Source organism: Phyllostomus hastatus, unplaced genomic scaffold (assembly GCF_019186645.2).
Source record: "Phyllostomus hastatus isolate PE091 unplaced genomic scaffold, TTU_PhHast_1.1 phas_contig_17, whole genome shotgun sequence".
NCBI classification, from domain to species: domain Eukaryota; kingdom Metazoa; phylum Chordata; class Mammalia; order Chiroptera; family Phyllostomidae; genus Phyllostomus; species Phyllostomus hastatus.
In genome coordinates this window covers 11,730,441-11,755,470 of record NW_025333664.1, presented here as the reverse complement: position 1 = coordinate 11,755,470, position 25,030 = coordinate 11,730,441, and the positions used below count along the sequence as shown (strand labels likewise).

Genomic DNA, 25,030 nt, shown 5'->3' with positions numbered 1-25,030 from the left:
TCGAACCTCAGCCTCGGCGTATTTTTCTGGTCCGGGTAAAGGTTGGAGGTGAGGAGCCCTGTAGAAGTTAAAGCAGTGGTCACGGCATCATTTTGTCTCTCGTGGAGACTGGGACACACCTCCTCCACATGAGCCTTAGTTTTCTGTGCTGTAAAATGGGGAGATGAGAAATCAACCTTTCTCTAAACTTCGTTAATGAACTCGAGGTTCATGATGGTGTAATCCAGGTATAGGGACGTGAGATCAAATTCCATTCGAAAATAAATGCGTAAAATAATTATTACATTTACAATTTCAATTGTTAGACTTATTTTCACTTCTAAGACACTTGTAATGCTGGAGCGGGGGGGGGGCGGCGGTGGCTTAAGTGGAGATCAGATAAGGGCTTCAGAGACTCAGTCACGCAGCGTGTCCCCAGAGCTAAGTCCTCCGCCGCCCGGTCACCGCTGGGCGTCTCACTCCGCGCTTCCCAACCGGCAGTCATTTCTTGGCCGCTGTGTGTTTCCTAGGGCTGCCGTAACCAGTCACCCCACACTTGCTGCTTCCGACAACCCTCTGGCGGTCGCGGAGGCCGGGAGGCCGAACTCCAGCTGTGGGCAGGGCTGGCTCCTTCCCCAGGCTCGGAGGGAGCCCCCTCCATGTCTCTGGCCAGCCCTTGGCGTTCCGTGTAGCTGTGTAACTCCAATCCCCTGTCTCCACGTGGGATTCTTTCCTCCGTGTGTCTTCTCTCTGTCTTCTCTCCTCGTGTCCTACCAGGACCCCAGTCCTTAGATGTAGGGGATCGTCCTAAGTCCAGGGTAGTTTCATCCTAAGACCTTTAATTATATCTGCAAAGGCCCTATTTCCAAGTCAGGTCGAATTCCCAGGTGCAACTCTTCCCAACTCCGTGTTCGGTGACATCGGCCCTGTTGCGAGGATTTACACTAAGGAAATCGGCCAGCGCTGCAGGTCAGGGCTCCATTAGATGGAGATGCAACTCCTCTTACGGAACACGTTTGGGCTGAAACTGGAGGCTGGCGGTGGATACAAGGGTCCAGCAAAAGTCAGTGAAAGCCTTCTGTGAGAATCATTGAGCTGTATGGAATTTACAATACAGAGTATTTGTATATTTCATTATTTGTAAACTATGTGCTACACTTTATATTAAGAAAAATGTATAACTTATGTAATATATACTTATACATTTTCCCCTAGACAGATAGTTGTTAAACAGTTATCAACAAATCACTGGTTGTGATCCAGTGATTTCACACATGAAAATATAGATGTAATGGACGCTGGGGGCGGGGGGAGGTGTGGGGTGCGGGTGAGAACCGGGGAAGATTAGGACAACTGTAACAGAACAACAATAATTTTTTTAAAAAAGCAACCCAGAAAAAATAAATAATAGAAATAAAAATGTTGCCCTGGCTGGCGTAGCTCAGTGGATTGAGCACGGGCTGTGAACCAAAGTGTCGCAGGTTCGATTCCCAGTCAGGGCACATGCCTAGGTTGCGGGCCACAGCCCCCAGCAACTGCACATTGATGTTTCTCTCTCTCTCTCTTTCTCCCCCCCTTCCCTCTCTAAAAAATAAATAAAATCTTAAAAAAGAAATAAAAATGTATATGCAGCATATAAATAAATAAGTGTGCTAATAGGTACCTAGATATAGCTATAAATGTAGCTTTGTGACAGTTCATGACAGAATTTACCTCTACTCTGTAGAAGGCACTCTGATGTTGTCTATTCAATTATAAATTCAATGGAAAATGCTGGCCCTGGCGGGTGTGGCTCAGTTGCTTAGAGTGTTGTCCTGTAAACCCCAAAGGTCTGGGATTGGGGTCCCGGTCAGGACACGTGCCTGGGTTGCAGTTTGGTCCCCAGTCGCAGCCCCTTGGTCGAGATCTCAATGGAAAGGCAACTGATTGATGTTTCTATCACGTCAATGTTTCTGCCTCTCCTCTCCTGTCCTCTCCATCCCTAGCTCTCTGGAATAAAAAAGAAATGCTGGTCATGACCCAGCATTTTACAGCTCACCAGTGGGAAGGGTTCTGTAGTTTGAATCACTCCACTAGATTTTAAGGCATTGGAGGTTGATGCTCTGCACTTCTCCACCAGAGGGTGACAGAGGACCACAAACACCAGGGTCCTGCCCGGCCTGAGGCCTCATTGGTACCGCCTAATCGTTGGTTTCCGTCCTTCATCTATCTATTCAATAAATACTTCTTAGGAGTATGTGGTTTCTGGTCTCAAGGAACTTAAAATTTAGTGAGGGTGATAATCATTAATGTATTCAGCCAACCAACATGTATTAACCATTTTCTAGTCCCATCCATGGGACTAGATGTTAGGATCTCCCATGTTTTGGATAAGTAAGTTTCCTTGCTAAGATATGAGACCCTTTAAAAACACAGTTTCCCACGTTTGAGGCAGAAAGTACAAGTTGAGGCTGGACTAGCTGGTCAAACCAGTAATCAAGGAAACCATAAGCGATAAAAGACTGGTAAGGTAATTTCAGGAGGACACGAACCAATCCATAGAAAGGCTCCCAAAAGCCCAAGATGGGACAATTTGGGGCATAAATAAGAATAATAATGTCAATGGATGGAAACACACACATCTGCTTAAATCCGTGGATTCATAGTGGCACTTAAAAACCATAATGGCCTCTTTTGAAGGAATCAACTTATTATTTTGAAAACTAGTAAATAAGGTAAAGAATCAAACATTTTTTCTGCCTCTTCTATGGGAACTGAATCACTGAATAACCAAAGAGTAAATGAGTTTTTTTGTTAAAGAAATATCTCAACTAACAAATGAATAATTAGAATATCACCATATGTAGCGTGGAAGTAAAACTGTTAGTCTGAAATCTTGGCGAGTCAGATTCACTACAGAAAAGTCAGTTTGCAGATATTCATAAAGAGAAAAGCCGAATAAATACTGAGCATCATTTTTCCTTAAAGCTTTAAAATTCCACCACATGAGATTTAAAAATTTTAAGGCCAGATTATCATAATTTGGACCATTGCCCAGAATTTTACATTTTAGTTTTCTTAGAGTCAGATTTTGTAGAAGCACATGGCTTCATGTTTACTACAGAGGTGGAGGATGAAAAATGTGTCTGCTACAAAAAAGTGGTATTTTCCTGCTGAATGCTAACTGTAAGTTCACAAGCAAACCCCACACATAGGTCGCTTTTGTTATGAGTCTGGAGATGATGGACTTTATCTTGAAGTCTGAGTTTTTCTTGGACAAATAAACACTCAGCTTTTTGATATTGTGAACATCGCTTTTACTTGTCTTTTTATTCTGGTGGCGGTTTCAGTTTTCTGAAAACCGTAAAATCACTAAGTTTGTAGAACGGCTGCATGGCAGTCGCCTGCGGTGACAGCGGTGCTTCGGCTTGGCCGAGCATGAGCACACGCACGCACGTGAGCCAGAGACAGGGTGCAGGGAAATGTAGGCGTTTGCTGCCCTCCCCTAAGTAAGGACTCTTTCGCTTTTACAACCACATCGCACTCTAATGCCACTGATTCACACGATTAAATTCTGCTGGGGTAGAATACCAAAAAAAGTGTTTCCATTAGAAAAAGGGCCTCTGTTTTGACAATGCTCTTGGCCTGTGTAAAGTACACTGCCCTGTAGCACTTGATTAAATGGCAAAAACAAGGAGGTTTTTGTGTATGAGCAGTGTCATCTTTTAAAAATATACTTTACAATTGATTTATTTATTCATGGGCTTATTTCCTGTCTCTCCTACTGGAATGGCAGCCCCAGGGAGCAGGGCACGTTGCCTCTGTTATTCAGTAATGCATCCCAGGCGTCTAGAATTGTGTCTGGCGCCTACTAAATATACAAAAAAAATTAAGGTTTTGTTTATTGATTTTTTAGGGAGAATCAGGAGGGAGGGAGAAAAAGAGGGAGAGAACATCGATTGGTTGCCTCTCTCTTGCGCCCCCAACAGACGGGGGACCAAACCTGCAACCTAAACATGTGCCCTGACCAGGAATTGGAGGAATCACACCCAACCTACGCCGACCAATTGAGCCACACCCATCAGGGCACACACTAAATTTTTTTTTTTTTTGGTAAAACAAGTTAAAGAGTTATTATTAATATGGGATGTAAAGAAAATTATTTTTAAATTTAAATTTCATCCTTATAAACAGAAGAGAAACAATGGGAAACAGTCATTGTGAAATTGATTATAAATCTCCGTGAAAGGGGTTTTCCGGGTCACCAAGTTTGCAAGATGCTGAGGTAGAATGATAGTAAGTTCATTAGAGGTTGCTTGGGGCCATGAGGGGAGGACCCCACAATAGAGACAGGGAGGCTCAGGGAAGGGTTCTTGGAAGAGATGATGTCTAGCTACACCGAGGTCTGAAGGACTGGCCTGGGGCTGGCCAGGGCAGTGGGGAGAGGCCATTCCAGGAAGAGCAACAGCCAGCAGGTGCCCTTTTGTTGGCTAGCGTGTGTGAGATAATCCACGCTGGGCTGGCCGCGGATAGGCAGCCCAGTCATTGTCCCAGCGGGCAGCCCTCTTTGTCTACAGCTTCTGGCCAGCCAGCAGAAGTACTCATCCCAGCACCGATCCCTCCCCTCTGAGCTCGCCTCTGCAATGCCTCCCCCACCCTTAGCCCCCGGCCACCTGTCTTTCAGGCTGGAGGGGAGACTAGCCACTCCCTGGGGTGAGGCAGTTGAGCAAAGCGGGTGTCTGCTGGAGGCCAGGCTGCTTGATTGCTTAGCTGGGAGGGGGTTGCATCTGCTGGCTGTGCCCTCTACCACCCACCCCCCATTATGTGGGCCCATTTGGGCACCAGACCGACCCCCAGCAGCCTCGAGGACCCTCCTGCAGACCCCAGCCTGTCCTGCTCAGGCAGTCACAGGGCAGGGGGCCTGGGAGGAGGGAGCTGTTGTTGCCTGAAAGAGCTGCTGGTAAAATTAGACAAAATTAAAAGCAAGCAACTAAGTACCCCAGAGTCAGTATAGCAGTCACCCGCAGGGTGGAAGGAGGGGGGCATTAGGATCTGAGGCTCAGGGGCTGTGGGCAAGTCCCAGTTCTTTACCTGGGGGTAGTCATATGGATGTGTACTTCAAAAATATTTATTAAACTATATGTTTAGATTTTATAAATCTTGTTTATAATTCAAAATTTATGAAATTATATATATATATGTGTGTGTGTGTACCAAACTGAGCATAAAATGCCTAGGTTCTAAAAAGAACCACTGTTTTGTTGAGCCTTAACTAAGGGCCCACAGGTGCTGTGCTAAGTGCTGTGCTTTACAGTTGACCTTGAACAACGCAGGGGTTAGGGGCACCTACCCCATGCAGTCGAAAATCCATGTATTACTTTTGGCTCCCCCAAAACTTAACCTCTAGTAACCTGCTGTTGACTGGAAACCTTACCCATAAGATACTCGATGAACACATTCTTTGTGTATTATATGCAGGGTGGGCAAAAGTAGGTTCACAATTGTGAATATGCAAAACAGAATCCATTCTTGTATTATTTTCCACACAAACAACTGTAAACCTCCTTTTGCCCATCCTTGTATAATATATACTATATTCTTACAGTAAGTAAGATAGAGAAAAAATGTTTGGAAGAAAATCGTAAGCGAAACTACACTTACAGAACTGTACGTATTTATTGAAAAAAGGTTTTCATTTTAAAAAAGTGCAGTTTGAACCCGCATGGTTCAAGGGCCAACTGTATGCGATCCTCTTCCTTCTCACAGCAGCCCCACGGGTAGGCGCTGTGGTTACCCAAGTCTACAGACGGAAACACTGAGGCACAGACAGGCTGAGAAGGTGACTTAGCCAAGGTCCCAGAGCTAGGAACCCAGCTCGGCTAGGATTCACCCTAGGCTTGCCATGCCCCACGGGACGAAGTGCTTAGCCACTAGCCCACACTGCCTCCCAGGTTTGGGGGTGCCCCTCTGACCTCACGGGCCTGCCGGAAGTAACGGCTCACATGGTCACAGCACTCTCTGCACGTTTCCCAAGTCCCAGATCACAGGGTTTAGCAGCCCTGTCAGACGTGGGTTCAGGTCAGAATTCATTACCCGTGTGACCTAGGGTGAGTCACTAATCTGTTTTCTCACGTGAAAAATGACAACAGTGCTGTGCTAACATTGTTGCCCAGGCAAATAAGTGAAACCTTATTTTACTCGGTGTCAGGTACACAGGATGTACTCAACAGATGTCACCTCTGAAACAAAGATGTCCATCTTTGGCTGCTCATTGTAGCCTCTGAGGTAGGCAAGGCAGTCTGGCACCATCCCCATGCGACAGATGGGGAGTCTGTCTCGGTTCTCATGCCACTGAATTTTGAAGAGGCCCAGAGGGTCCCTCAGGCCCCTTCCCACCCCCACCCTGTGGGATGCTTAGGGCCCTGCACTGGGATGTGGCCGCAGGGCCCCGTGCTCCGTGCCCCGTGCTCCGTGCCCCGTGCAGGAATGTGGTGGCCAGGCTGGGGGCGCTGACGCTGAGGCTTTTCCGCTCCAGCTGCGCGGGCAGGCAACACAGCAAATTCTGCAGCCACACCTGGCTGTGCAGCTGTCCCGGGCTGGGCCAGGACAAGAGTTCTCCAGTCCTCTGATCGCTGGCCCCGAGGGCATGGCCTTGACCCCTGGAGGCCTCACACCCCAGATTGCTGGGCCAGGGCTCAGGAGCCTGAGGTGCCCTTTCAAGGTTAAGCCTGCCTGGCCATCCTCACCCTCCAGCTTTTCACCCCATCCTCCTTTTTGGAGGAAGGAGGGGGCTAGTCCTCTTTGACACCCCAGGGGTGGGGCAGGGGGTGGGGGACTCCCTGGCTCAGGCCCTGCGAACATCAGCTTGGAATCCTTACAGGGAAGAGGGGGGCAGGGACAGACCCCTCAGGGACAAACCCCCTGGTGTCAGGGTTCTGGGGTCCATGAGAAATCAGCTTCTAGTGTGAACTGGGGTGAGCTGCGCCCTTTTCCTGCAGAACTAAGCCCTAGTCTGCTCTCCCCACCTCCTTCCCAGCCCCCAGGCCCTATGTCCCAATAGGGCAAGGCACAAAGGAGGACCTCGGCTCTTCACCAGCCCAGTGTTGGTGTGCCATGCACCTCTGAGCCCCCTTCGCAGCCCACCTCTCGCACTCCCTGTTCGCTCTGTCTCCCCTAACCTGCCTTTTTTCAGTTCTTCCAATGCCCCAGGTTCTCCACAGCCCCAGAGCCTCTGGCCATGCTGCTCCCTCTCCTTGCATTGCTGTCTCGTCGGCTCACCCTGGGGTCCCAGCTTCTCCTTTCACTCAGCTAACTGCTCAGTTTTCAGGGTTTTTTAATAATTTTTGCTTTTTGTTTTCTTGGCTTAGTCATCATGTATTGCTAATATGACTAATGGCATATCTTGAAAATTCTTGGGTTTGTACGTGAAGTTTATAATCAACTGGGCAACTTCTCCCGGAAACCTTGTGGGAACTGGGCTGGGATCACACCGTATCTCCAGGCTGGGCTGGGGGGAACTGACAAGCCCCAAGTTCACGTACAGTGACACCACGCGAGTCACTGAGGATTCAGACGCAATTGAGACAGAGTTCCCTGAGCCTCCAAGAGCTGTTTCGCTCATGGCCTTCTTTTAAATTTTCAGTTCACGAGAGAAGACCTCACTGGGCCTAGTTTACAGATGAGGAAACTGAGGCTCGGAGAACTTACATGACCTGCCCTAGGTCCCGTGGGGAGGAGGGGGTGGGGCCAGCGGTCTGCCCGAGCCAGGTCAGTCTGTGGGTTGGGTTTGCGTGTGTCTGTCTGTGTGTTTACAGGCAGGGCGTGTTCCCACGCACCCAGAGTGGAAAAGCATTTCTATTTGAAGAGGGATGGGCTGCGGGGGTGAGTGGGAAGGTGGTGTGCTGTTTTACCGGACAGGGACTGTGTGTGTCAGTGCCGGGCTCTTCGGCTGTGTGTGTGCCGTGCTGGGGGTTTTACTGGGTGTGCGGGGAGGGTATGTATGTATGTGAGGTGGGAAGCGTGTGCTGGGGAGACAGGCAGGGGATATTTCTGTCGGGGTGTGTATTTTCTCTTTTATGTAGGATTTTAGTTTTACCCTCGTTGAAAGGCTCTTTTAAAGATTTTTAAAACTATATGTAACTCTAACCTTTTAATGGAGATATACATTAATTTTAGGTGTCAAAATGTAAAGGGTGCAGCTAGAGGAATTTTTATATATGTACACCACCCAGATCAAAATATGACGCCGAGGCGGCACCTTCAGTGGAAGCTCCGTGGCGCCCCTCTCAGGCAGCACCCCTGAAGTGGCCCTCTTCTGACTTCTGTCACCCCAAGGTAGCTTTGCCTATCCTTGAGCATCTCGTCAACGGAATCGCACAGCGTTTCTGTTTGGGCAAGTTAATAGCTAACATTAAACAAACTTTGCTTTGTGTGCTAACATTTCCCATATCTCACTGAATTTCTCATAATGGCCAGATAAAGCGGCACGTATTTACTGACCCAGTTTGCAGATGAGGAGGCTGAGGCTTAGAGAGGGCCCGTGCCCTGTCCTGAGGGCCAGGCCACCCATCCGACTCCACACCTCTGGTCCTTGCCCACTAGACCATCCAGCCTCCCTCTAGGTCCCCTGACAAAGAAGCGACACTGTTTTGGGGGTGCAGAGAGAGAGGGAGTCAGACCTGGGCACCCAGAGGTGCTTCTGGGTGTGCTTTATCTTCTGAGGAGTCGGCTTCTCTGAATCTGTTGGGAGACCTCTCCTACTCCCCAGGCTGGGTCAGGAGTGACCACCGGCAGCCCAGCTGCCGCTGTGCTGCGGAGACGCACAAGCCACGGGGTTCGAGTCCTGGCTCCCAGACGTATTTGCTGTGTGACTGTGGGCCCGCTGCCTCCCTCCAGGTCCTCACCCTTTAAAAAGAACATGAAACCCTCATGCCCAGCTAAGGTGGCCACAGAGGGGAGGTGTCACTGTATGAATTACTGCTGGGTTTTTTTTTTTATCTTTTTTTCTGATAAAATAAAACACAAATACAGAAAGTCACATAAAATAAACCTAGTAAGATGAACCACATGTAGCCACCACTCAGATCAAGAAATGTCCCGCCCCAATCATAGCCAGGCTTTTACACTATTTCTTTGTGTTTCTTTATAGTTTTATGGCCCGATTACACATCCCTAAATGTTAGAATTTACTACACCGTTGAAAAAAATGTGTATTTTTTAAGTGTCTACTGACTCCTCCCCCATCCCTTTTGTTTTTTTACAGTTTATCTTTTCAAAGAACCTGGAACATTTGTCCTGGAGAGTTTCGAAGGGTCTGGACTACCACGGCATTTTTTTTCCCCCACGTGTGCTCTCCTTCCTGGAGCTCCCTCCCTCTTCCACTCGGATTTGGAGTTAAATAGCTCTGGTTGCAGCCCTGAGTCTGCCCGTTGCTGTGTGACCTTGGACAAGTCATTTAACCTCTCTGAACCTCTTTCCTCAATGGACAAATGAGGGCATGACCTAGAAGATCCTTAAAGGCCTTTCAGCTTTCTCAGTCTCTCAAGTGCCAGGCTCCTGTCCCACAGTCTCTTCTCAGAAGCAACCATTGCAGGGTAAGGACCAGAGAGACCTCGTGTTGGAATCCAATTTCCACTGCGAGTAGCTGTGTGGCCTTGGGTGAGTTACTGACTCTCTGTGAGTTCCCACTTCCTCGTCTGTAGAATGAGGAGCCTGAGACTGGACCCATGAAACTGGAGCTTCAATGAGACCCTGCCTCTAAAGCACTCAGTGCCTGGCATCGAGTACGTGCTACGTAAATGTTGGCTATTGTTGTTATTAGTATTTGCTATTATTATAGGTCACATTGATTGACTGCGCACTCTGTGCTGGGCATTGTGTCAAGTGTCTTTGGACGTACTAACTAGTTTAATCCTTACAGCAATGCCATCTGTCATTTTACAGAGGAGTACACTGAGGCACAGAAAGTTTACGGAGCTGGTGAGCCACGGAGGAGGGTCACAGGCTCAGGCTCTCTGTGAGCCACGGAGCTGTGCCGTCTCGAATACCGCCGTAGTCTGGAACCGTGATTTTCAACCGGGGCGCCACAAGAGTTTTTAACGTATGCAGTCCTTGACTGTTTAGTCAAAGGCACTGACCTCTTTTCTCTTAGACTGTCAAATAAGAATATGACAACAGCCAGCCCAACAATAGCGGTCTGGTGTGAATGAATCAAGATTATACCTATTTTTCGCCCTGGTTGGTTGGGTAGTTCAGTTGGTTGGAGTGTTGTCCCGATATGCCAGGTTGTGGATTCAATCCCTAGTCAGGGCCCATACAAGAGTCAACCAATGAATGCATAAGTAAGTGGAACAGCAAATTGATCTTTCTCTTTCTCTCTCTCCCTTCTTCTCTTTCTAAAATCAATAAATAAAAATTAAGAAATTAAAACAAAATTATACCTATTTTTTGTCAGATCAGCAAAAAAATATATTTTTAGTGTGCTGCAGAACTTTAGCAAGTATTTGTGTGTGCCGTGAGATGAGAAAGGTTGAAAATCGCTGGTCTAGACTAACTTCCCCTTTCTCCACCCAAGCGCAGAGGGAATTCCAGGAAGGGTGCGGGTGGAGCGGTAGCTGAATCCAGAGTGATTAAGATCCCAAGGGTGAGAAAGCGTGCTTACCCCAAAGTGAGATCCCAGCCACGGCCTTCATCCGGGTTGCCCCCAAGGATTTCCTGCCCCCACTTTCTAGTATTTACCTACTGGAAACCTGCCTTGGACAATGAAGACACCAGAGAAGGTTGCCCCTGGTGGAGCGGCCAGGGGTGCCCCTGTGTGTTGGCCCCAGTACGGGGTCTGGGTTTCTGTGAGTGTGTGAACGCACAGGGTGGGAGATGGTGATTCCGTTTGCGTGACGGAAGCGTGGGGCTGCACCTTCCTCCATGCGTGTCTGCCTGTCTCTGTGGAGAGACAGAACCAGCCTGCCCACTTACCTATCCCACCTCTGCCACCCACGGGATGTGTGACCCCAGGCAAATGTTTGCCTCAGCTTTCTCCACGCAGCTTTCTCCGCAGCTTCCTGCGTGTAAAAATGATTGTGATGACAGCAGTACCCACCAGATGGCGTTGTTGTGAAGGTTGAATGGGCTTATTCCTGTGCAGTGATTAAAACGGTGCTGGGCACTGAGGAGCAAGTACTAAACAGCTTATATGTGTCAGATAGGATTAAATGTGTAAAAGGTGGGCTTTTGTATAACCGAGGGTGCACAATAGAAAGTATCTGAGGGGCTGGGGAATGGGCTGTGTCTGTGATTTGTGGGAGAAGGATGTGCTTGTGTGAGTGTGTACAAGTGTGATGTGTGCACAGTGAATGTGTGTGCATCCTGTAAATGTGCAAGGGTGTTCACACAAACAAGCTCCAGGCCCTATGACAAGTCACCGAGGCTCTGTGTGCCTCGGTACCCTTGTCTGTGCAGTGGGTGAGGTCACGACCCCAGAGTTAGCTGTGAGAGACGGATGTGCCCTGAGCCAATGCAGGCGCTGGGACAAGTTCATGTTAAGCATCCTGAGAGAGTGGGGTGTAGTTGTTGGCACTCCTGGGATGGGTCCTGAGTGCCAAGGCTGTGTCCTCCGCCCCTGGGCTGCAGGACCCCCTCTAGTGACCCATGGATCCCAGCCTGCTCTAGGCAGAACAGCCCTAGTCCAGTTTCTCCGATGGGGCGCCTGAGGCCCAGAGAAGGCTAGGGACTGGCCCGGGGGTCCCCAGTGCCGTGGAGGCCAAGATGGGGCTAGGCTGGAACCAGTCTCTCTTGTCCTTGTGGGGTGGGGGAAAGCCCTGCTGAGTCTGTGCTGGCAGCTCCTGTGTCCCTCGCTGCCCTGCCTGCCCCCCCCGCCCCACGTCCCGCCCGGACTGGGGGAAGCTGCCCCAGAAGGAGGGTGTGTGCTTCGGCAGCAGATGGGCTGTCTGGGCCGAGGAGGCTGAAGCCGGGTGGCTGCCTGGGGTGAGGGTGCCATGTGTCTGGGGAGCACCCCGCCTGGGTAGCCCAGTCCCAGCTTCCAGCCCTGCACCACCACCTGGCTCTGCCTGGGCTTCTCAGGGGTCACTGGGGGAGGAGGCTGGAGGCTTGCAGACACGTCAACTTTTTTTTTATATATAACATCTTTCTTGTAAGTCTACCCCTCTCATGACAAAAGTACTGCTTGTCACTCAGGGAGAATACAATTAATCAGAGGGAGAACATTAAGCTTTTGTAACCTGGAAGGACGAAGATAGAGGGGCTTTCATGACACACATGCACATGTGCAGTGCCCTGGAGCTGCCCGAGCGCCCCACCAAGGCTCGCGTGTCTATTCCCTGCAACCGTGCTCTGGGCAGGTCCTGCTACGACGGAGGGGGGCATGAAGCGGTCGAGTAACTTGCCCAAGGACGACACCCAGGCAGCGAGTGAAGTCGTGGCGTTTGAGCACAGGTCACAGGCTTAACTAACGAGGCTGCGTGGTGCTGTGAGCGGCATCGCGGCGAATGCCCCTGGCTTCTTTCCTTTGCACCTACGTTGGTCCGGTTCCAAAAACGGCATCCTTTCACACACCCACAGGGCCGGAGGGTCAGACCTGGATCTGAATCCCGGCTCTTCTGCAGGTAGGCCTACTCGACTTGTGTTCCTTCACCTCTGAGGGGCTCAGTTTCTCCATCTGCAGAACGGAGAGCTATAGTGTCTGCCTCTGAGAGCTGGCTGAGCTCGTGTACGAAGCATTCAGCCCATGTCTGGTGCATAGTAGGTACCTCTGAGGTGGGCCGTGTTAACAGCCTGCTCTGAGGACAGAGGGCTTTGCAGGGAAAACAGTCAAAAATGCTCTGGATGCAAAGTGGCCTTAATATGTTGGGGTCTGGAAGGCAGAGCGAAGCCTCTGGATCTCCCAAGGGGGTTGAGACTTCCTCTAGGAGTCCCTGCCACTGCCACATCCCTGCCCCTGCACGCTCCAGAGGGCAGCGGGAACAGCAGAGGCTAGACCTGGTGGAAGAGGAAAGCCCACAGCCGGGCAGTGGGCGGAGCCTCCTGTCCGAGTCTGGCCTGGCTGGAAGGGGAGGGGGCTGAGAGGCAGGGCTGTCAGATGCCATCAGCTCCCAGGGGACCGTTAAAGTCGCTGTGCTGCCAGGCGGGCCGGGGTGTCTGCAGAGGTCCCCTGCCTCCTTGGTCGCCTCCTGCCACCCACCTGGGCTGCCTGTCCTGGGTACGTGCTCCTGGGGAGCCTGCCGCATGGTCTCCTGCAAGCCCCTCGTTAAGTCAATTTCTCTCTCCCTCTTCCCTGTTCTTTATCCCTTTGCCTTTCTCTCTCTACTCTCTTTCCGTCTCTCCCCTGTTCTTCCTTTTTCCCTTCCTATCATCATCTCTCATTCTCTCTTGTATCTTTCCACCTATTTCTTTCATTCCTTTTCTCCGTATCTCTTTTTATGGTCTCTCTCATTTTTCCCATTGGGTTTTTTTTCTTTCTTTCTCTCTGCCTCTTCCATTTTTCTGCGTGTGGATCTTTCTGTGTCTTGCTCTCAATTCTGAAAGTGCAGTGGCTCAGGGACGAGAGCGCCCTCCCTAAGCCTTGGGGAAGGTTGGCCCTGCCCTCCGAGGGCTAAAAGCAGGAGGGGGAAGAGGGCATCCGGGACGGGGAGGACTGGTGTCTTTCTCCTGGGCTGGTGGGATGGAGCCCTGGCTTTGAAGGGGTAGCACCACCTCAGCCCAGGTCCTGGTCCAGATTAGCTGCCGCCTGGGCATTTCTTCCCGTTGCCCAATCCACTCAGTCCACTGGCATGGGGAGGACAGGGTGTTGGGCACCTGGACCAGAGCTGAGTCAGGACATCTTTGCCAAGTTCCCAGGGTTAGCACCCTCTGGGGTGGCAATGCTGGAGAACACTCAGGCTTTGGTGCCCTTATGCCCGCCCCCTCCAGGCAGCCAGCCCTGACTGCACAAGGCAGACGTGTGTGGCCCCTTCAGCCAGCTATGCCCCTGCTACCCGGCACCGTGGGCCTGGCAGGCCTGATCTTCTGGGCAGGCCAGATAGTGAACACCTTGGTGCCCAGTGCCACCCCAGTGCCGGCTTGGCCCAACAGCACAGCTCTGCGTCCCCTGAGTGGCTTGGGGGTGCCCCACTACCGGCGGAAGCGCCACATCTCTGCCCGGGACATGAGTGCCTTATTGGATTACCACAACCACATCAGGGCCACCGTGCACCCACCAGCTGCCAACATGGAGTACATGGTGAGTCCCCGTGCCCTCCCCAGCCCTGCCTCCGGCAAATGCCACTTGCCTTAACCTGTCCTGGAAGGGCTCACCGTTCCCAGCCGGGCCCCCCAGCCGGTGTCTGGGTGTCTGGACCCTGCGGAAAGGACAGGATGTAGCCACCCATTTTGAAGAAGAGAACGTGAAGGCGATTGCACAGGTGTTCGGAAAGTCAGGGGCGGGGGACGGCTGTTGGTGGCGCACCTATTTTGTACACCAGGCCCTCCACACAACGCTGAGGGCCCTCCTCCTTCAAGGTGGGAAATGTCTTCATTTTCCAAGGAAATGCCGGTGTGGAGAATTCAATTGCCCAAGGTCACCCAGTTGGGATTTCAACCGGGGTCTGCCTGCTGCTAAAGGCTGTTGTTGCAACCAACACGATACCCTGCCTGAGAATTTTGGCTCCCCACTGGCACCCTGCAGCGGGTGGGTGGCTGGAGCTTTTCACGCTATTGTCTCTTTGCCCCGGGGTGGGGGGGTGTGATGGACATACCCAGACGGCCCCCAGCAAGCCAGTGGAGTAGAGTTTGGAGCTGCGGGGCTGGGGCCTGGGCATCTCCAGCTGAGGAAAACCGGCAGCTGGCCGTGGGAGGCAGCTGGGAAGTCTGCCCTCAGAGGGACCGGACTGGTGGCTCTTACCCCAGCCTCCCGGAGTGAAGGAGGGACCTGTCTCTTCACCCCAGTCCCTCCTCTGGGACCATCATCCCAAACCAGCCTGGAGACACAGGCTGCCAGCCCACCCACAGATTTCTTTAGGGTAAGAGATGGCCAGTCCCACACCCTCCAAGACTGGCTACACGCAGCCTGCAAATTCGTTTGCAATGTGTCCGTTCACTTGCTAGTGCCTGCTTAAAGCCAGGCCCCGTGCAGAGCCTCAGAGACCCTGCCCAGCACAGGATGGACGAATGCCCTTCCCTCATGGAACTTACATTTTACTGAGGATGACAGAAAGCAAACATCAACGAAATACGTGGGGACTGTAATGTCAGGTGGTGACGAGGAGCGGAGTGGGGTGGGGAGAGAAGCAGGAGTGGCAGGCACCCAGAGGTGGGAGAACCTGTGTTTGTTCATTGACTGACTCATTTTTTATCAGCACAGCCACCGGCACACAGAGGGCCCTCCATCTTCAAACAAATGACACATTTATTGAGCACCAGCTGTGAGCGCAAGGCACTCACTTCAACAGGTGTTTAATGATGGCTGCAGTGTAGAGCGGGAGAGACCGACGTCTCCCGAGGGGCCTCCTTGGGGAGGGTCAGTGAGTGCGGGTTCGATGCTCGCGTGCCTCTCCCATATGGTCCCCTCCTGGTCGAATGCGGGAAGCACGTCTCTGTTTCCCTAACATACTGTTCTCTGAGTCAGACAACCCGGGGAGATGCTGGCAGCCCTCTCTTGGTGCCCCATTTCTCCCCCACGGGCTGGCTTCTGCCCGTAGAACAGAGGACCCCTGCTCAAGGAGCCTTTTCGCTGCCACAGCCCCAAGAAAGTTCCGGCCCGGCTCACATTCTCACACCCTCCAGGACTGTGTCACACCTCGTTCCTCGCTAGACTGTGAGTCCTCGGGGCCTAGAGATACTGTTCAAGCCCTGGCGGGGGGCTCGGTTGGCTGGAGTGCCATCATCCCGTGCACCGGGAGGCTGTGGGTTCGATCTCCGGTCAGAGCACATACCTAGGGTTCAATCCCACATTGGTGCGTGTACAGGGGGTGGCTGACTGATGTTTCTCTCTCTCTAAAATCAATAAGCATATCCTTGGGTGAGGATTAAAAAAAGAAAGAAATACCATTCAATATTTGCTGAAGAAACAAATAGAGAATCCTAGGAAGTCAGAGCTGGAAGGGAACTAGTATTTTTTTAAGCAATGCCTTCTCAGGCTATAAAACTTGGAGCTTTGGTGCATTGTGAAATTATGAAGCTGCTATGGAGGATGAGAAGGGCATTCTCCAGGTACGGATGCGGACTGGTCACCAGGGTGACCTCTCTTGGTGGAGCCAGGTGCTGAGCAGAATGCCTAGCATGCTGCCGTGTGTGTGTGTGTGTGTGTGTATCTTTATAATCATATGTAACCATATGTGCAATCACAGTGCCCATGCCCGCACGGATCCAGGGTATTTCTGGAAGAGACACAGGAAGCTCACGGTGACGCCCGCCTCTGGCAGGCACGGAGGCTGGAGGGATACGTGACAGATGAGAGGCTTCCCACTTTTCCTCTTGCGCATGTTTTCATTGTTCAAAAAGTATTTTAAATTAAATTTCTTTAAAGTTTAAATAAATACACTTTTAAAATACAATAAATGAAATAAAAAGTCAGTTATTCCCATCACCTTGGGCTCAGCCACTTCTAGGGTCTGCTGAGAACTCCAGTACCAACCCCCTGGGACCCTGCCCACAACAGTCATGGAGGCCCGTGAAGAGAAGAGGGCGCCAGACTAGGAGTCAGAGACCCGAGCATGTGTGTCGGCTCCTACGTGGACTCGCTGTTGGCCTTGAAGTCACAGGCCTTCTCTGAGCCTCAGTCTGCTCATCTGTCACGTGGGTGGATCCCAGGTTCCAAGGGAGGGGGAGGCATGGCCCCAGGTAAACATGCACATCTGGGCACTGTTAAAGATGGCCGTTGTTCCCCCCGGGAATTTCACGGCCTCTCTTTCCCCAGGTCTGGGACGAGCGGCTGGCCAGGTCCGCCGAGGCCTGGGCCACCCAGTGCATCTGGGCCCACGGGCCCTCCCAGCTGATGAGATACGTAGGCCAGAACCTCTCCATCCACACCGGCCGGTGAGTGACCCTCTGCCCTTCCCTCACTCAGTCACTCAGCACGCTCACCGAGCAGGCTGGTGGCAGAGCGACTTTCCCTTCCCCCGCCCCAGCGCGCCCCATCTTCTCTGCCTCCCAGGTACCGCTCGGTGGTGGACCTCGTGAGAGCGTGGTCTGAGGAGCGGCGGCATTACTCGTTTCCAGCCCCGGCGGACTGCACCCCGAGCTGCCCCTGGCGCTGCAGCGGCCCCGTGTGCTCCCACTACACCCAGGTACCCCTCCGTCGGACTGCGGGCTGGTGGGAGAACGGAGGGACAGAAATTACAAGCAAAACCTAGACTTCCTTTTGCATGATAAGCACGTTCCTGGGGAGTTGGATTGAGGTGGGCTGCATCCGGTACTGAGCGTCTGAGGGGGCCAGCCAGACTGTGTGGCCCCACCGTGGGGACGTGTGGTGTGACGAACTCCAGAGTGCTTTGGAATTCAGTAGGTCCAAACGTATTCTAGTATTTGCTGTTTTCTAAGGCTCCCACTAGCTTAAAAAAAAGAAGTGACAAAATAAGTTTACAAAAACCATAGTATATTTTGAGTGCTAATATTGAACATGTTAGCATTTATCACACATAAAATGTGATGCAATGTAATGTTGCCAGAAATAAGACAGAAACTTCCAATTGCGTGACAGATACCTTCTTTGGCTCCCCTTGGGCTCTCTGGGATTCACTGGGAGTTAACGTTAAAATTTTAGACTCGAGACACTCTAAGAAATGTAAGGCCTAAACCGATGTCATTGTTAACCCCTCAGGAGATATCGTTGCCTCCGCTGTAGAGCCTGAGGTACCAAGTGGCTAAGCGCCTTGGTCACCGCCACTCAGCTGGTGATGCTGAGATTCTGACCCATGGCTGTTTAACTCCAAAGCTTGTAGTTTAACCCCCAGCACAACAGCGATTTTCAAACAGTGGTCACTAGGGAAAAAGAAAAGAAAAGGAAGGAAAAGAAAAGAGAAAAAGAAAAAAAAAGACCTAATAAAACAATACAGAAAATATTAGCATATTTCACATGATAAAATTAAATGTTGGTTCATAAAGTTTTTTTGTGTGTGTTCACGGGGTAACAGTATAAAATTTCTTTCTTTCTTTTAAAACGTGGAACTCTTCACAAATTTGCATGGTGTCCTTGCGCAGGGCCACGCTACCCCTGTATCCTTCCAGCTCCAGTGTATGTGCTGCCAAAGCAAGCACTAGAATTGACTTCCTACTGTTGGTTGTAGTAAAAAAAAAAAGTTTGAGAAACATTATAGTTCAGCGTTTCCAGGCCCCCCTCACCTTGGAACAGGCAGACCTCACTTCATTCACCCCCCTGAAGCCATTCCAAGGAGCTCCCCACCCCAAGGAGCCTGGGCCCCCCTAAATCCTTCTCAGCCGCCCTCATCTGCGTCCTCCCTCAGATGGTGTGGGCGTCCTCCAGCCGGCTGGGCTGTGCCCTCCACACCTGCGGCAGCATCAGCGTCTGGGGCAGCACTTGGCGCCAGGCGGTGTACTTGGTCTGCAACTACGCTATCAAGTAAGTGCAGCCCTGGGATGGAGGGGGGCCGGGGCAGGGAGGTGGGTTCTGAGGTGGAGCGGGCAGAATCTGAAGACAAGGAAGGCACACTGGACACCCTGCCTTCCTCCGTTCTAAGTAGCCTTCATGCCAGACATTTTGGTAGTTTTAGTCCATTAATGACCCTTTTCCTTTACCCAGGTTTCAGAATTGATGGGGGTGGGGTTGGGAGTGGGGGGCAGAGGACCAAGGCAGGTGGGCAGGCAGTCTCACTGATGAAGTCAGTAGTGGAGACTGTGGCTTAGACCTGCCAGCCACGTGTGCTCCCAAATATCTCACTGTCGAGCTAGACCTGCACGCTCACGGATGGGCCTGGTCCTACATGAGCGGCGCCGGCCCCGCTAAGCTCACCGCATGGACCAGAGCCGCCAAGAACACCCTGTGTGCCCGGCAGGCTGGCAGGCCCCAGAGGAAAGGAAGGGTAGAATGAGCATGTTCTGCTCATCAGAGTTGCCAGTCAGCCTGGTGGGAGGGCGGTCACGCGTGGTCTTCATGCCCTGGAAACACGGAGAAAGGGGAATGGGAGTCTCTATCCAATGTACAGTATGCAGGCTTGCAAACGTCACAGGTTCTTACAGGGACGGAAACAAGAACAAATTCTAAATCAACACGATATTTAGAATTTTAAAATTACATGATGAGAGCCAACTATGACTCTCACGCAACCCTTGGTCGTTTACAAAATATCAATACCCTCACCTTATTATCTCACTGAAGAGATGGAAGAGAAAGAAGGAAACAAGGGAGGGACACCGGAAAGGTGGTTTCCCCTTTCACAGATTAAGATACTGAGGATCAGAGAGGTTACGAGAAGTCGCAAAGCCGGCAAGTAGCAGAGCCGTTTGAAACACAGGCCTCTTGGTGCCAAGCCCCACGTTACGTCCGCTGCACCACCCGATGTCCTGGAAGTCGTGGGTACCCTGGACGCACACTCGCCAGCTGCGTATTTTTCAGATGGTGACGCCTATTGACACCATGTATTGTGGCCCAGCTTTATGAGACAAGGAAAGAAATAACAACCAAATTCCAATGCATACAGCTTACAGAACTCCTCCACTTTATTTGCTGATATATCAAATTGTTGCAACGTTGACTATTAAACAGCATAGTTGCTAGGATGTTTAGACCCTGAGGTCCAGATTGTCAGGGTTAGAATTGTAATTTAACTTAACTTCTCTATGACTTTTCTTCATCTGTAGAATGGATGAGCGTTCTCTTGTAGAATCATTGAGAGAATCAAGTGAGCAGACCCAGGAAACGCCCCCAGGCTCAGGAGAAATTCAGAGTTTGTGCTGGTTCTTGTTGTCATCACCAGACCTGGGCTTGGTTCCTAGCTCTCCCAGGCACACAGTGAGGGCTCTGGAAAAGCTGTTTTGTCCCTATCTTTGTAAATAGGGTCAACAGCGCCCAGTTCCCAGAGGGTCACAGTTCACCGCTGCCCACGGTACATGATGAATAAGTGGCAGCCGTGATTATGACTAGGTTACAAACTCTTTGAGGATGGGAAATAGATCTTACTCATTTCTCTATCTTTTCATTGCAGTGATGCCAACCCTTAGCTTTTTCAAGCAGTAGAACATTTTTCCAAGTGGTTCAATTAAACAAAAAAGAATGACTCTGATTCTATCGCCCTTGGCGTCTCCACCATTCCCTCTCCCTGCCCTCTAATTCCCGAGAGGCCTTTAGAAAACTGTGTCCTCACAGATCTGGCGCAGGTCCGTGCCCAGCAGATGCCCTGGAAGGATGAATGAATGAGTTCCCCGTGGAACCAGAAGGACATACTTTTCCAAGCACTCGGGCTGACTTTCCTCGTGGTCCTTCAATAACCACATTTGAAGAAAAAAGATTCTATTTCTGCCCACAAAGAGTGTTCATTTACAGTGTGAGGAAATAAGGCACTGGGACTTACAAAGATAATCAACACTGTAGGCCAACAGCGAGATTATTAGGCAGCCACGCGCACGAAAGAGCTGGAGGAGTGATTTCGGGCCTCGAGAGGAGAAAGAGGGAGGAAAAGAGAAACCTGTGGGTTGGGATGGGGAGGAAAGTTTTGGGAGGACGAGGCGTGTGAGCTGGACCCACGTGCTGCTAGAGTGGTCCGGAGAGCAGCGGACGTGAGCCCGTAGGCCAGGGGTGGGCAGACTACCGCCTGTGGCCAAACTCTGACCCGCTGCCTGTTTTTACACATAAAGTTTTATCGAAGCACAGCAAAGGCATTCATTTACATATTACCTGTGCCTGTTTCCGTGGGATAGGGACATCTGGCCTGCAAAGCCTAAAATATTTACTATCTGGCCCTTTCAAAAAAAAATTCGCCAATTCCTGCACAGGCAATGGGAAACCACGGAAGGTCCTTGAACAGGAGAAAGTGGTGTTCTGTGTTCCTTTATTTTTTTAAAAACAGCTTTATTGAGACATAATTCACATACCATACAACTCACCCATTGGAAGCATAAAACATATTACATTATTACCTTTTAAAAATTGTGGTAAAACACACAACATAAAATTTGCCATTTTAACCATGTTTAAAGTGTACAACTTGGTGGCGTGAATTACACCCACAGTGTTGTGTGACCATCGCCACTATTTCCAAAGCCTTTTCATTGCCCCAGAGAGAAAGTCTGCGTGCAACCCTTAAGCCGCGGCTCCCTAGGCCCCTCCTCTCAGCGGCCATGGTGGTTGGAAAGGATGGGCTCGTGAGCAGGTGGGATGGACTTGGGACGAGGCCATCGGAGACATAAATGCACAGCAGTGGCCGTGGGGAGGCTTCACGGACACGTCCCCCCCGTGACTGAATCACACCCATCGTCTAAGCGTTCTAGCTCTGCTTCGCACAACACTCTTGTAGGTTACAACATAGCTTCACGTAATTTTTTTAAAAAGATTTTATTTATTTATTTTTAGAGAGGGAAGGAAGAGAGAAAGAGAGAGTGAGAGAGAGAGAAGCATCGATGGGCGGTTGCTGGGGGCCATGACCTGCAACCTAGGCATGTGCCCTGACTGGGAATCGAACCTGTGATGCCTGGTTTGCAGCCCGTGTTCAATCCGCTGAGCTACGCCAGCCAGGGCAGTTTCATGTCATTTTCACGGACACCATTCCATTGATTTGTTCTAGTCAGAGGATAAAGTGAAGGCTCACGAGATGAGGCGGTTTATTCTGTCACCGGTTGGCAGGCGGCAGCATCTAGGAACAGCTCAGAACCCAGCTCTGCCTGAGGCGGGGTGAGCGGTGGCAGGAAGAACGAGAGCATCGGCACTGACCGGGGAGTCACTGACTGGCCAGGCCTGGTGCTCGGCGCACGCGCACGTGGCTCCATCATTTCATCTTCACTGCGTCTCCCTGTGCAGGGAGGTCTTCTCTCGGCTTTGCGGACGGAGAAGCTGAGGCTGGCAGATGTGACTTCCCCAAGGGCGTACAGCCAGTCTGTTGGCGGTGCTGAGATTTGAAAACCTGTGCGAAGGTGGTTCACGGAACTCCCTTCTGCCCTCTGACCCCATCTCCCTGGGACCTTTTTTCTTCCAGGGGCAACTGGATTGGTGAGGCACCATACAAGACGGGGAGGCCGTGTTCCGCCTGCCCCCCGAGTTACCAAGGCAGCTGCAGTAGCAACATGTGCCTCTCTGGGCTCAAATCCAACCAGCTCCGGGGGTCCTGAATTCCCCCAGGGCTCCGGCGGGCCTCGGGGTGGGCCTCAGCCTCAAAGGGTCCTTCCCTAAAGATCAGGGCGAGGAATAATTCTTTTTTAAGACATGAATTGATTTCCTTCCATTGATCTGAATTTTTTCCCTGATAAATGTCTAGCATGTGCCAGAAGAAAACGACCTCCCTGCCTCCCTTCTTTTTTCGGCCGTATCTTCCTTTTCTCTGGCCTCCAGGAGAGAGGCCTGCGTCTTGAATTGACTCAGTTCTCGGAGACCCAGGGCTTGAAGGAACAGTGGCAGCAGTTTTGCTACTCTTAGGCCTCCAACTCACAAGTTTCTGTCCCTCCAATAAAAGGTATCTATTAAATAACTCTTAGCCCGAAACCCAGCTTCATTCACCTACCAGTAGCCAGTCAGATTCTGGGCAGCCTTGGAAGATCTGTGGTCCCCTCCTTGAGCTGGGAATATTCCGGGTCTGAGCTTTTAAAACATTGTGGGTACCCCCTCCTGTTTCCTATTACTGAATCCACCACCTGTGGACCCCCCCCCTTCACAGATGGGTACACTGAGGCGCAGTGAAAGCGTGTCACTTACTGAGAGCTGCAGGGCTTGTCTGAGAAGGCGCCAGGTTGGAAGCTCAGGCTCTGACGTCCTTTTCAGACACCTCTCTGAGCTGACATCCTTTTCAGACACCTCTCTGGGTGCTCAGGACTGAGCGGGTCTTCACCGGCTTCCAGTCACCCTCTCAGCATCTGCCTCGGGCTCTCCCTTTCATCTCGTGCCAGCCCTAGCCCCATTTCTCGGGCTCTCTGTGTCTCCTGTAGAATCTCATTCTCGTTCCCATTAACCGTTTCCCCTTTCCCCACCCCACCCCACCCAGAGGCCATTAACACACAAAAGCTCTTTTGTCTCCAGAGATAGTAAAACTTCTCCCTCAGACCTTGCCCTCCAGCTGGGGCTCACACCCCGCCCGCCCGCCAGGCTGGAGAGAGCTTCAAAGACCAGGATGGAAACAGACCCCTCTCCCCAGGGTCCCTGTGTTTTCCCAGGAGGAGGGAATTGTCTTCTCCTTTGGTCATTCCCACGTAGGCCACAACCTAAACAGGTCACCACCACCACCACCCTCGCCCCCAAGAAAGTCCTCTGAGGACTTCTGCTGTGGCTGTTTCTGGTCCCTCCCTCTCTCAGCTCCCAGGAGAGTCCAGAGGAGGAGAAGGGAGTTGAGCAAGGGGGAAAGGAGCTCACGAGGAAGCCCAGGGGAGGGGGCAAACAGCCCCTCAGCACCCCGCCCCCCCACTCTGCTGCAGGCTCATCAGCTAGACCAGTGCACGTGTGCCTGTGTGCATATCATTAACTCTCTTTTGCAGATGAGAAAAATGGGGCTTAGATCGGAAATGAGTAAGAGAAGCAGGGACACTGTTGTTAGTTCGCTATTCTCAGATTATATCCTTCCTATTTTCTTTACAGGCGGGGTATTAAAATATTCTTTCATTTATAGGACAATGGTGATAATACATGTTAGGTATTCAAGGAAACTATTAATGTTCTTATATTGGGGGGGTGGCTTGCCAACGCTATGTCAATTTCCCAAACATTCTGAAAATTTAAGTGGCATGTAGCCCCCTGAATTAAATAGTAGATGTGCTAATAAAGAGTGGACATGGAATTCAGCTTCATCTGACCCTATTCTTGTGTTGTTTTGATTTCCCACCTTACCTTCCTGTGTCCTGAGTATTAAAATAATGAGAATAACAGCCCCTGGCATTTGTGAACTGCTTACGATGCCCTTAATCTCATGGAATTGTCGCAGCTATCTTAAGTGATAGGTGCTTTTCCTATCCCCATTTTACAGACGTAAACACTGACTGAGGCCAAAGAAACTGGATTTGAATCTGCCCTGTAAGACTCAAAAGCCCAGTGTCTTAACCTGCTCACGCTTCTGCCTTTCACCTGAGAAGAAAGAAACACAGAGACTGGACACAGGCAGAGACAATTAGGCAAAGAGTGCCATCGTGGGGTGGGAATTCCAGATGACCTCCTGGGTCGTCCATTTCTGACACCGGCTCTGAGGAGAGCCCATTCTAAAGGGAACGAGCAAGGTGGGCCTGCCTTGGACACACAGGCCTGGGGGTGAAGACTCGGGGTCAGGGGAGTTGCACTTGAATCCTTGCTTGTTAAGTTCCGTCCCAACCTTCAAACCTCCATATTATTTTATTCTTTTTGAAGACTTTCATTCTGCAATCTCATTTGACTACTCATCCGTCCATACATTTACCAGCCAAGAGGGTTAAGAGCACAGACCCTGGAGCCAGACTGCCCAGGCACAAGTGTAACTTAGTGGCTGGGTGTGTTTGCGGTGAGTTGCTGTGAGCTTTCAGTCTGGTCTGCAAATGAACACACTGCTAGTACCTGCTCCCAAAGTCATTCAAACCACTAAATGAATGAATACACAACAACCATATAGAACAATGCCTTACACATAGTAGGTGCTATAAAATTGTCAACTCTGAGCACAGTGACCATTCATATAGATTGGGGTGGGCCAACAATGACCCACAAGCCAATGGAGCTCTCTGCCTATTTTTGTAAATAAAGTTTTATTGGGATACAGCCATGCCCTTTTGTTTATATACGTTCTATGGCTGCTTTCGGGTTTCCACAGCAGATAGGAGTAGTTGCAAAAGACTGTACATCTCACAAAACCTAAAATATTTCCTAGCCGGCCCTTTACAGAAAAGTTGGTCAACCCCCGAGACCCGCAGTGTTCCTCTGTTCCTGAAGCTCACGATTCTAGAGGGACAGTTAAGCGTTAGACAGGAGATG

The 25,030-nt window shown here is 50.9% G+C and overlaps 1 protein-coding gene across 1 annotated transcript; it reads left to right on the top strand.

Moving 5' to 3' along the window:
• Window positions 1-13,149: 13,149 nt before the first annotated feature.
• On the top strand, window positions 13,150-22,221 carry R3HDML (R3H domain containing like). Its single transcript, XM_045833167.1, has 6 exons — window positions 13,150-13,168; window positions 13,879-14,188; window positions 16,862-16,980; window positions 17,099-17,231; window positions 18,408-18,523; window positions 22,089-22,221. The coding sequence occupies exons 2-6, from the start codon at window positions 13,931-13,933 to the stop codon at window positions 22,219-22,221; spliced, it is 759 nt and encodes a 252-aa protein (XP_045689123.1). The 5' UTR covers window positions 13,150-13,168; window positions 13,879-13,930.
• The last annotated feature ends 2,809 nt before the right edge of the window (window positions 22,222-25,030 follow it).